We start from the raw sequence: 13,258 nt of genomic DNA on the forward strand, positions 1-13,258 counted from the left end.
TTACCGTAGCCTTTTTGTCAGCTCAAACCAAGTCTGGCCATTCTCCCTTGACCTCTCTCATCAACAAGGCGTTTTTGTCTGCAGAACTGCCGCTCACTGGATATTTTTTGTTTTTGGCACCATTCTGAGTAGACTCTAGAAACTGTTGTGCATGAATCCCAGGAGATCAGAAGTTACAGAAATACTCAAACCAACCCATCTGGCACCAACAGTCATGCCATGGTCAAAATCACTGAGATAATGTTTTCCCCATTCTGATAGTTGATGTGAACATAAACTGAAGCTCCTGACCCCTATCTGCATGATTTTATGCACCGCATTGCTGCCACACGATTGCCTTATTAGATAGTCGCGTGAATATGTAGGTGTACAGGTGTTCCTAATAAAGTGCTCAGCTTTAACCATTTTCTTTTTCTTTGTTTTGGTTTGTCTCTTCCCTGAGAACTTAGATTTTTATTTTGTCTTTATAAATTGGTCACAGAAGCAGCAGTGTCTTCTGGCTGTTTCTCCTAGTATTGATTGAGTTTGCAAGCGTGGAGCATTGTGTCAGTGAGTGATGACACTGAGTGATCAGAGTCTTTTGTTGTGTTTTTGTCCATTCTGAGTGCTAGAGTAGCCTTAAAATCAGTCTCTCTTTGAGTCTTTGTTCACTCACTTTAAATGAAACAAACAGATATTTACATAAAGCACATGATGGAAGACAATGTTAGCATCCGTTAGTTTCACTTTTAAGTGGACAGCGGTTAATTAAGGATTTGTTTGTGTGTTTGGACCATGTCTACATCAGGAGTGTCTCAAAAATGACGTGGCCTTTTCTAAACCCAACTATTTTAGAAGACATTGTTGTATGTAGCTAGACAATAACGCTGTAGCACAGTGAGATTGGCTGTTGAAATTAATATAGCTGTACTGGAAGCCCAAAGTACAGTATGTTGTGAAAGGCAATGTCAGCTATCAGAAGCATAGGGTGCAAATATGTACTAGCATGATGCAAAAGAATGAAAGAGTTGCATGTCTTTACAGACACACAGCTACTGCTGTGACCAGAATTTAAATTCAAAAAGCATACATTTAATATAATGAGGTATAGACATACTGAATGGATGACTCCATCATATAATGCCTTTGTCTCCATTGGCTCCATGATTCTGTGCTGTTAGCCTGTATTCATAACAGGCTTATATAGAAATTACATAAGAGGAACACTAGTAGGGCTGGATATCACCAACTAGCTTGCAAAACAAGACCGGTCATGATTCAATAAGTCGCAAACTATGCCAATATCATCATGCCAATATGCCAATTTCTTTCTGGTTTCAGAGTTTTGTGTATTCCGTTTATTTCGACAACCTGCTAAATAATGTATGACATGTATGGTATTATAGATATATTAATATATGATTGTATCGGCACAGCTCTATATTCTTGAAATACATTTTGAGCTACATCTGGATATAAACCTGAAAGACACCTTTTATCATACAATGTTGCCTCTTTAATAAATAATTAAGGCTTACAGCAGAGTTGAGGTGTTGCTGATGGTATTTTCCGTGTGTTTTGTCTCACAGGAGGGAGTGGAGGTGAGGGTGGCTCGGATCTTCAACACCTTCGGGTCTCGCATGCACATGAATGATGGGCGAGTGGTCAGTAATTTCATTCTGCAGGCTTTACAGGGAGAGCCACTTACAGTAAGACCCATTCACCTCAACAATGCATTGAATCATAATCGCACACACAATGTTAATCACACCTCCTAACACTCACATCAAGATGTTTTGACTCAGCTCTACTGTTGATTGCTTGCACACATAGACATACATACAGTGGCCCCATAAATTATTTGGAATCTTAAGATATACTTAAAATGAATTAATTGCATTAGATAACACAATTTCAAACTAAGTGGCATCTGCAAATAAATGCTAGACCTTTTTCTAGAACGAACTAAAATTTTCTTATCTATTTTTGCAGTTAAGTTTTAACCAACTGGTCTCAAGTTGATTTTTTTTAAGTCTTGCTTGAAAAGTGTACTTGTGCTGTGTTTCTTTGAAATAAATGACACTTGCTTTGATATTTTGTAATATAATGCAAAGACATTCATAGATCTTGTGCCTCAAGTGTCCAAATATTTTTGGTGCCTCTGTAAATGCACACTTGCTTACTTTCTGACTGTTTGAATGCGCTTGAGGTTTCCACATATTAACTGAATTACTTTGAAGTATCTTATTGAATGTGCTCACTCTGATTATTCATTGTCTGTCTTCTGCACCTTTTCAGGTTTACGGTTCAGGGTCTCAGACAAGAGCTTTCCAGTATGTGAGGTAAGTACTGATATAACACTGTCAAAAAAAGATGGATGTTTCCTTTAATGGATCAGATGAGTTTTTATTTGTTTCATACCTCCCAAGAGCACTTTGGTTTGCTTGTGGTTTACTTTAGTTTGCTTGTGTAATGGGCACACATGTAGTAGCTAAATATAGTCATGCTTTTTAAGCATAATTTACAACCCCAATTCCAAAAAAGTTGGAAGAGGATGCAAAATGCCAACAAACATCAAAATGGAGTGATTTGTAAATTTACTTTGATTTGTATTAAAACAAAAATAGTATACATTTAAGGTACTTCATGTCTTACCTAATAAGCATTGCTTTTGAATATATAGACTTTTTCTGAAATTGATGCCTGAAATTGAAGAGCAAGAATGGGTTGAGGCTTGCCAATTTGCAAACAGATGCTTCAGCAAATAATCCAGTGATATAAGAACAATGTTCCCCAAAGATAAATTGGAAGGATTTGGGACATGTTAGCCTCTACAGTGCACAATATTGTTAAAAGATTCAAGGAATCTGGTAAAATATCTGTGTGTAAAGTGCAACGCGCAAAACCATTTCTGAATGCACGGGATCTCTGATCCCTCAGACGCCACTGTCTTAAAAACCGGCTTGCAACTATATGGATATCAAGACACGGGCTCAGGAATACTTCGGTAAGCCTTTGTCAGTCAACACCATTTGCCACTTCATCCATAGATGCAAGTTAAGGCTTTACTATTTAAAGCAGAAGCCTTACATCAACACTGTCCAGAAGCTTTGCTGACTTCTCTGGGCTTGGTCTTATACGAGATGGAAAGTAGAGCAGGGTAATCGTGTTGTGTGGTCCAACGAGTCAACATTTTAAATACTTTTTGGAAAAAACAGCTGTCGTGTTCTCCGGGCCAGTAATCTATCAAGCAGTTGTTAGCGTCAGGTCTAAAAGCCAGTGTCTGTAATGGTATGGGTGTGTGTCAGTGCCCATGGCATGGGTAACTTGCACATCTATGAGGGCACCATTAATGCAGAAAGATATGTAAAAATTTTGGAGAAACATATGTTGCCATCCAGACGCTTCCAGGGATGTACCAGCATTTTCGAGCAGGACAACGCCAAACCACATACTGTTCGGATTGCATGGCTGCATAAACAAAGGCCCCATTTATACATTGCATTGCGTTTCATATCTGGACAGTATCTGGATATTGTTTAGCTGGATTGTATTTACACCTTGCAGTCAAATGCGTTTCCACTGTGATACAATAGTGATCCGATCAAAGTTACCCATGCAAAATGGAAAAGGCTACTTACATATACTTACATCTCACTTGCGCTGCTCGCAGGAAAATGTCCTCTTGCAAGACCAGCAAAGTAGCCATGGAAATCACTTTGGTGGTGGTACGGGAAGCAGATTTCCAAAACGTTGGCTTGCAAGTTGCTATGGATGTTTCCACATTTCAGTCTTTAAATCTGTGCGTGCTTAAATGTTATTTTCCCACCGAGCTGGCTTTTTCAAGCGCAGGATAATCGCCTCCCCGATAAAGGTGAGTCAGGTCCCATCCTACACCTTACCATGTTGACATGTTAATTTTGTTCATCAAAAATGTATGCTTTTGACTAGGTAGCCTAGAAAATGACTATTTTAGGCTAGGTATGCAAATTATTTTTGCCCTACTGATCAAGAAGGCTATTTTCAACGATGTGCTGACTTCATCTAATGGGTTAAACCCTTTTATTCTGTGTGCATGTCATGTTTTGAACAATACATTAGGTTTGTTGTACATTTCTCACAGGCCTATTTTTTTCTCAGTCCTAGCAAGTTTTTGTTTAATGTTCATAACCGAACAGCTGAGATCATAGATCATAGGCTAATGCATGTCTTCAAATACACACAACTTTTCAGTGCATTTTTTTCCGTAGATTTGGCTTACCTGTGAATTATTTTCAACAATGTCCTGACTGTTTTAATATGTTGTTACATTTACTTGGTGATTTCCATTTAGAACAAGCTATTAGGGTTGCTCTATTGGTCCTGCACTATTCATTCAGTTGTTTTCTATAATTATGACTGTATTTGCTAAAGTTGATTTATTAATTATGTCATGTTCCATATTTAATGTAGCCTACAATGATGATAATACAAGTCAAGCACATCGCTGATAAATGCCCCTTTTTCAGTGGAATTTAGCATCGGATTTGGCTGTTGGAAGTATTTTAAATAGGTTGCTTAAAAAAGCGACCAATTATTTTTTTTTTTTACTGTTTTCTGAGGGTTTCATTTTAGACTAGTCGACTCAAAGATTAGTTTTAACGGCAGTTAAATTAGTCGGTACACACATCCCTAGTGACAAGATTGTAAGACAGCGGTGTCTTTTGTGTTCACATTGCAATGGCTGCATTCACAGAAAAAAGCAATAACACACAACACAGCACTTTAACAATAGATGACTATAGTGTAACCTCATCACATAATTAAGTATCTGAATAATGAAGATATTGCATTTGCATTTACACCTTCTTTGAATGCGATAGGAATCCATTCATGACAACCTCTGAATGTGATTTTAGTGATCCGTTCACCGTGCGTCTTGGGTGGATTTACACCTGTCATTTAATGTGGTAAAGTGCAATCCGATCACCGAAAGCGCATGTTAATGCAAGGTGTAAATCAGGCCAAATTGTGCTGGTGCTAGGTTGGCCTACCTGCAATCCTGACCTGTCTCCAATTGAGAATGTGTCACATGAGAGAAGATGGGACCCTCTTAGTATTATGATTGGCTGATTACTTTATCAATTAAATATTTTTTATAAAATAATTTTATAAAAAAAGTTTGACTAATTGTCTGAAAAGAAAGTATTGGTGATCATAATATTAATAGCCAAACAACAGCTAGTAGTAATAAATTAAAGATGAAAGAAATATGATTTTTATTTTATTATTGTACAGTAGTTATTATGTTTAAAGAAATATAACAATGTGTAAAATGCACAAACTTGATGATTTAATGTGACTTAGTTTTATAAATAATATGTTAATATAAACATAAATATAATGTAAACAAGGGGCCATATTTTAGGAACGCTAGCGCTAAGGACAGCTCCGTGCGAAAAGTCATTCACTAAAAGTCAATGGGCATCACCGTGAAGTTCTGGCATTTTCGTGCCAGCATGCACTAAGTCTAGACGCAAGTGGGTTGGGCGAAATTGCATGCACAAAGTGTGAATGGGCTGGGTCAAGTGCAACTTAATTCTGAGGTTCTTCTCCAGCTCCATCTGCGTTGTATTATATAGTCCATTCCCCATCAAGCACCAGTGATATAAACAAACACAGCACATTCATAAGATGTTGGTAGTGTAAGTGGACTGTATGCAATGAATAGAAATATGGACTTACGTTTTTTGTGCATTAACTTTGTCCCTGTTGAATGTCAGGCATATTTCTGTGACCGCTACACGCTCCTTTTATATACTTGGGAAATGTGGTTCTTGTCAGGATTTGGATTTATGTTTCATTAAACTAAAATGTCCTAGCGCAATGACCTATTTCTCAGGAAATTAGTAAATCGTGCATTGTGGCACTTCATTAACATACAATACATCCCCAGTTTGCGCGCATACACCCACAGATAGCACAAACACTCCCACGCATGCCCACTTGCACTTTATGCTATTTTTAAGCACAAAAATTGCGCTTAGAATTAGCGCTCTCAAGAAAATTAGATAAGGCGTAGCGCACAGCCGTAGCGCTGCACTTTGCGCATTCACAAAAAAAAAAAAAATAGTCTTGATCTTTGATAGTCTTGAGCCTTGATAGTCCCAAATCTAAGGTCAGGGGTGTTCCATATGCCTTAAACCCAGAAAATGTGTAAATGGCATAAAGGACTGTAACATAAATTTAAATTGGACTTAAAAAAAATTAAAAAAAGGGTTTGATGCCTTGTTTCAGAAGTCCAGTACATACCATTTCCATGAAGAGACTTTAAACATTTAGATGACACGTCTATCTGTCCCCACTTTCCAGCTTTTCATTGTCAACTGTAGTTTTATTTATTCTGCTTTCAAATATTATTGTGCATTTGAATGATAAGAACACAGAGAAAACCCAGCTGGACTCTGCTGTCAAAAGAAGAGGGAAAAAACATATTCAAATGACACTGACTGCTTCTGTGCAGGCCCATCTACTGTATGTCTTTTTTTATGAAATAAACCTTGGGGGGAAAGCAGACCTTTCTTGATGGATTGCTTCATGGTGTTTTCAAGGATGGAGGCCTGCTTTTGGTGGGATTACTAATGCTTTCTGGTAATTGCGTTGAAGGTATTTCAAAGGCTGAACTCTGTTTTGATTTAAAAGGCTGCAGTGTTTGCGTACAGACTGATGATGTTCTTTGGCGGGGGCAAATGTATCAGTTTATTAACGGTCTTTGGAGACATCCTCATGTGATAGCCATGGGATTGTTGAATACAGGGGAGAATTGAGAGATTCTGGAAATTCCGTTTGGCAGGAAATTTGTTCTCTTTACTATACAAGACTTTCGTAATACAGGTGCATCTCAATAAATTAGAATGTCGTGGAAAAGTTCATTTATTTCAGTAATTCAACTCAAATTGTGAAACTCGTGTATTAAATAAATTCAATGCACACAGACAGAAGTAGTTTAAGTCTTTGGTTCTTTTAATTGTGATGATTTTGGCTCACATTTAACAAAAACCCACCAATTCACTATCTCAAAAAATTAGAATACATCATAAGACCAATAAAAAAAACATTTTTAGTGAATTGTTGGCCTTCTGGAAAGTATGTTCATTTACTGTATATGTACTCAATACTTGGTAGGGGCTCCTTTTGCTTTAATTACTGCCTCAACTTGGCGTGGCATGGAGGTGATCAGTTTGTGGCACTGCCGAGGTGGTATGGAAGCCCAGGTTTCTTTGACAGTGGCCTTCAGCTCATCTGCATTTTTTGGTCTCTTGTTTCTCATTTTCCTCTTGACAATACCCCATAGATTCTCTATGGGGTTCAGGTCTGGTGAGTTTGCTGGCCAGTCAAGCACACCAACACCATGGTCATTTAACCAACCTTTGGTGCTTTTGGCAGTGTGGGCAGGTGCCAAATCTTGCTGGAAAATGAAATCAGCATCTTTAAAAAGCTGGTCAGCAGAAGGAAGCCTGAAGTGCTCCAAAATTTCTTGGTAAACGGGTGCAGTGACTTTGGTTTTCAAAAAACACAATGGACCAACACCAGCAGATGACATTGCACCCCAAATCATCACAGACTGTGGAAACTTAACACTGGACTTCAAGCAATTTGGGCTGTGAGCTTCTCCACCCTTCCTCCAGACTCTAGGACCTTGGTTTCCAAATGAAATACAAAACTTGCTCTCATCTGAAAAGAGGACTTTGGACCACTGGGCAACAGTCCAGTTCTTCTTCTCCTTAGCCCAGGTAAGACGCCTCTGATGTTGTCTGTGGTTCAGGAGTGGCTTAACAAGAGGAATACGACAACTGTAGCTAAATTCCTTGACACGTCTGTGTGTGGTGGCTCTTGATGCCTTGACCCCAGCCTCAGTCCATTCCTTGTGAAGTTCACCCAAATTCTTGAATTGATTTTGCTTGACAATCATAAGGCTGCGGTTCTCTCGGTTGGTTGTGCATCTTTTTCTTCCACACTTTTCCCTTCCACTCAACTTTCTGTTAACATGCTTGGATACAGCACTCTGTGAACAGCCAGCTTCTTTGGCAATGAATCTTTGTGGCTTACCCTCCTTGTGAAGGGTGTCAATGATTGTCTTCTGGACAACTGTCAGATCAGCAGATTGTGTAGCCTAGTGAACCAAACTGAGAGACCATTTTGAAGGCTCAGGAAACCTTTGCAGGTGTTTTGAGTTGATTAGCTGATTGGCATGTCACCATATTCTAATTTTTTGAGATAGTGAATTGGTGGGTTTTTGTTAAATGTGAGCCAAAATCATCACAATTAAAAGAACCAAAGACTTAAACTACTTCAGTCTGTGTGCATTGAATTTATTTAATACACGAGTTTCACAATTTGAGTTGAATTACTGAAATAAATGAACTTTTCCACGACATTCTAATTTATTGAGATGCACCTGTACCTTCTTCCTCTGACCATCAAACACTATACTATTTATGTTCTGTCTGCCTTCATGGACATAGAAAAGAATAAATTAGTTTGTAGAAGGTCTTTTTACTATTATTTAATCAAGCCACTTTCATCTATCGGGTGTGTGGTGCTTTTGCTCTCACCTTAGAAGACTCAGCAGTCAGGAGAGATAAGAGATCAGAGCCATCATTGGCTATTTGAAGCCTCCATATCTCAGCACAGCAAACATTCTCCAGGATGTGCAAAGTTCACTTACAGTAATTGGGATTGTGCAAAATAGGATTAACCACAGAATTTTCCTCCAAGTTTCCTCCAAATCTTTTCAGAGTTCTGGCTTTCTAAGGCCACAGTTCAGTCTGAAGCATAAGACTTTGAATGAGTCTAAGGCACTGTATTAACTGTCTCAGGTGATCCAATCTTAGGATTGATGTCAAAAGCAGAGAAAAACTTGATAATTTAAAATCTAATGTAAACGCAGTTTATTATAAAATATTTTATTTTATATAAAATAAACTCTCTCTATATATAGATAGATAGATAGATATAAAAATACAGTTGTGTTCAAATAAATAGCAGTGCTTTAATAAAAGTGAAATAAAGCGCAAATATTTTATAATAGCTTTTATTTCCATATTTCAAATGAAGTGGAAACACTACACATTCAATTCCAAATCAAAGCATTAACAAATTTTATCAAGTCTGCGTTATTCTTTTACAGGAAGCAAAGGAATATTAATCTGATAAAAATAAAAAAAATAGCAGTGTAGACATTTTTCTCTTCAAACTCAATATTTAATTGCATAACCATTGTTTTTGATAACTGCTGCACATCTGCGTTGCATCAAGTCAACCAACTTCTGGCACCTAGAAACAGGTATTTCTGCCCAGGATGAATGAACTACATTCCACAGTTTCTGTGGATTTTTGGGTTTTGCTTGAGAAACTGCATTTTTAATGTCACCCCACAAGTTTTCAATGGGGTTGAGGTCAGGGGATTGAGCTGGCCACTCCATTACCTCAATCCTTTTTGTCTGGAACCAAGATGTTGCTTGCTTACTCATGTATTTGGGGTCGTTGTCTTGTTGAAACACCAATTTCAGGGGCATTTCCTCTTTGGCATAGGGCAACATAATCTCTTCAAGTATTTTGATGTATTCAAACTGATCAATGAACCTTGGTATATGATAAATAGGCCCAACACCTTAGTATGAAAAACATCCCCATAGCATGATTTTTGCGCCACCATGCTTCACTGACTTCACAGTGTACTCTGGCTTGAATTCAGTACCCGGGGGTCGCCTGACGTACTGTCGATGACCACTAGACCCGAAAAGAAAAATTTTACTCTCATCAATCCACAGAATGTTACGCCATTTCTCTGTGGGCCAATCGATGTGTTCCTTGGCAAATTTTAACCGATTCTGCACATGCAGTTTTTTCAACAATAGTGCTTTACGGGGGCTTCTTGCTGATATGATAGCTTAGCTTCGATCAAACGTCTTCTGACTGTAACAGTACTTACATGTAATTTTAGATAATCTTTGATCTTTCTGGAGGTGATGATTGGCTGAATCTTTGCCATTCTTACTGTTCTTCAATCCATTTTAACAGTAGTTGCTCATTTTCTTCTGTGTGTTTTGGGTTTTTGTTGCCATTTTAAAGCATTTGAGATAATTTTAGCTGAGCATCCTATAATTTGCTGCACTTCTTTATATGTTTTCCCCTCCCCAATCAACTTTTGAATCAAATTACGTTGTTCCTACGAACACTGTTTGGAACGGCCCATTTTACTTAGCAATTCAGAAGGAAATATATTTTATAACAATGTGTGAAACATTTGCTTCCCTTCCTTAATAAAGGACAATTAATGACACCTGTTTTTTCACAGAATGAACGAATTCTCTAATTAAACTCCACACTGCTATTATTTTGAACACGCCCCTTTCAATGAATGAGTCAATTACTCAGAACAAGCAGCATGCATGTCATGACAGTTGGGTTCTGTTGTTTTTCTATTACACTACATCTACTAGTAAATTATTTGCAATGCAGAAATATCACTACTACTAATAATAGTGGTTTATCAGGTTACTGATGTTGTACTGCTATTTTTTTGAACACAACTGTATATATTCATAAAAAGTTACCACTCTGAGCTGATGAGAAAACTGAATCATATTTAATAGTCTGCGAATATTATTATTGGAACTGCATCCCTTAATGAAGCCTGTTTGATCTTCTTTAATGAGCTGGGGTACTAAGTCTTCAAGCCTTGTTGGAAGGATTTTGGAAAGGATCTTAAAATCAGTGTTCAACAGAGATATTGGCCTATAAGAGGCACAATCCTTTGACTGTTTCCCCTTTTTTAATAATAAAGAAATATTGGCTTCCCGTAAAGAGGGTGGAAGAATACCATTCTCTAAGGAATGGTTAAACATTTTCAAAAGCGGGTCAACTAAAATATCCTGAAATTCCTTATAAAATTCATCACCCAGTCCATCTGGGCCAGGAGCTTTTCCAGCCTGCAGTCCCTTAAGAGCTGTTAACACCTCTTCCCTCAAAATAGAATCATTAAGGGCTGACTTCTGGTCATCAGTTATGAAGGGTAACTCAATTCTATAAAAAAAAAAAAAGCATCTATGAGGTCTATTGAACTAGGTGGAGTCTCAGATTTATACAGACTTTTGACAATTTTTACGAATGAACTATTGATTGTTGTAACAGAAGAAAGATGCCCTTGATCATCTTTAATTGAGGAAATCATTGGAGAATCTGCTTTTCTCTTAGTGAGGTATGCGAAATATTTCCCTGCCTTATCGCCATGCTCATACAGCCTTTGTTTAGCAAATCTAACTTTCCTCTCAGGGTGTCTTGTAACAGGGAATTTAAAGCAGAACATAAGCAGTAATTTCTTTCAATCTAGCTGAGCTTGGATTCTGGATATGCTCCCCTTCTGCCCATTTAATTTTTGCCTCCAGAATATCTGTCTGTTCAGCCTGTCTACGCCTCTTACTAGAAGTGTAGGAAATTTTAAGACCCCTTGAGAAAGCCTTTATTCTCTCCCATAACAATGATTTATCTTCCGTAGGAGCAGCATTAATGGAAAAAAGTTATTGGAACTCAGACGTGAAGAAATAAATGCTCTATCCTTAAAGATAAAAGGGTTAAGTCTCCAGTACCTAGTCTGATTTAGAGGGTCCTGAAATTTCAAGTATAAGAAAACAGCAGCATGGTCAGATATTACTATATTGCCAATGGTACTACGATCTACAAAGGGCAACAACCCCTTAGGGACAAAACAAAATCTATTCTTGTGTGGCAGCAGTGTTGTTTAGAAAAAAAGGAAAATTCTTTGTCAGCAGGATGCTGAGCCTGCCACACATCCACATAATGCAGATCCTCACATAAAGAATGAATACATTTAGCCTGAAATGAGGGAGCCATAGTACCCGAGGGAAATTTTTCAATATGTGGATTCAGATGTCAATTAAAATCTCCACCCACAAAGGAACATTCAAACCTTACATTCAAACAGTTTGGTAAATGCACATGTTAGGAAATCACATTGATGGCCAAGGGGAAAATACACATTCATAATGGTGATCTCTTCCCCATAAGCATACCTATATCTTTGACACAATTTAGCAATCAGAATGGTAAAGATTTTCTAAACAGACTAGCCACCCCTCAACGACTCGACGTAAATGAAGAAAAAAAATATGACCAAAGCCCAACTGTTGCAACTTATGGTGTTCTTTATTATCAAGATGAGTCTCTTGTAAAAGGGCTATATCAAAGTTTTCCTTTTTAAGAAATGTGAGAACTGTCTTTTGCTTCACAGGCGTATGTATCCCATTAGTGTTCCAGGAACAAATCTTAAGAGTACTTTTTTTAATACATATCCCTATCAAAGATAACTCCCCTAAAGCTGAGAAATAAAAAAATAAAAATAAAAGACAACACACACCTGTAATACAAGAAACAATGCAAACTGCACGAAAACTTAATCATACAAACATACACATGTGCCAAACTACTAGGATAGCAGTAAAAGTGGCATGACATTGAAAGGGTAAAGATGCACTCAGACAGTTGGGGGTATTTCCTCCAACAACGCCAAGTAGTTGTCCACATCAGAAGGGTCTTGAAACACATTGGTGGTTAAGGCAGTTGGTGGTTGAGGCAGGATAGATCTGCACAGAAGTAGCACCGATGGCCCTCAGACATTTCTTGATCTCATCAAACCACATGCGCTTACGCAGAACGGCTGCAGAAAAATCCTGAAAAATTCTCACCTTAGAGTTCCCAAACATCAAGGCTTGTTCTCCGTTTCCTAGCACTCTCACTGCAGTAATGACCCGTTCCTTATCCAAATAATTATGAAATCTCACTAAGACCACCCGTGGATACTGAGGTGTTAAGTTGACAGACCTGCCTGGAACGCAATGGGCTCTTTCGATCTTCATTCGTCCTGTTTTTTTTTTTTTTTTTGATACTTAAAGAGTTCATCAGAAGCCTAACTGCATATATTCTTCCTTCTCCCTCTATTTTCCAAATCATCCAAGTGCTCTGTCAACTCACAAACCTGTCTCAAGCGTCTCCAGTTTGCCCTCAACCAGGGTAGCAGCATCCTCCACCGTGGATATTCGGCTCTCTGATTTGGTGATCCGTTTATTGTGATCGTCAAGTTTTTCATTCTGTTGGTGCAAGAGTTGTGAAAGCTTTTCATTTATCAACTTTGAGATATTGTCTGTAATCTCCATGATAGCCTGGTGAAGGGAAGGGGCTGGAAAACTAGCATTAGCACCAGAGCTAACAGCAGTATTGT

At 38.0% G+C, this 13,258-nt stretch overlaps 1 protein-coding gene across 1 annotated transcript in view; it reads left to right on the forward strand.

Moving 5' to 3' along the window:
• Positions 1 to 13,258, forward strand: part of LOC127446786 (UDP-glucuronic acid decarboxylase 1-like) — a 104,271-nt gene that overhangs the window by 70,955 nt on the left and 20,058 nt on the right. The window contains exons 10-11 of the mRNA XM_051707995.1: positions 1,569 to 1,688; positions 2,278 to 2,321. Of these exons, the coding sequence (XP_051563955.1) occupies positions 1,569 to 1,688; positions 2,278 to 2,321 (164 nt within the window). The remainder of the gene's footprint in view (positions 1 to 1,568; positions 1,689 to 2,277; positions 2,322 to 13,258) is intronic.

Source organism: Myxocyprinus asiaticus, chromosome 10, assembly GCF_019703515.2.
Source record: "Myxocyprinus asiaticus isolate MX2 ecotype Aquarium Trade chromosome 10, UBuf_Myxa_2, whole genome shotgun sequence".
NCBI classification, from domain to species: Eukaryota; Metazoa; Chordata; class Actinopteri; order Cypriniformes; family Catostomidae; genus Myxocyprinus; species Myxocyprinus asiaticus.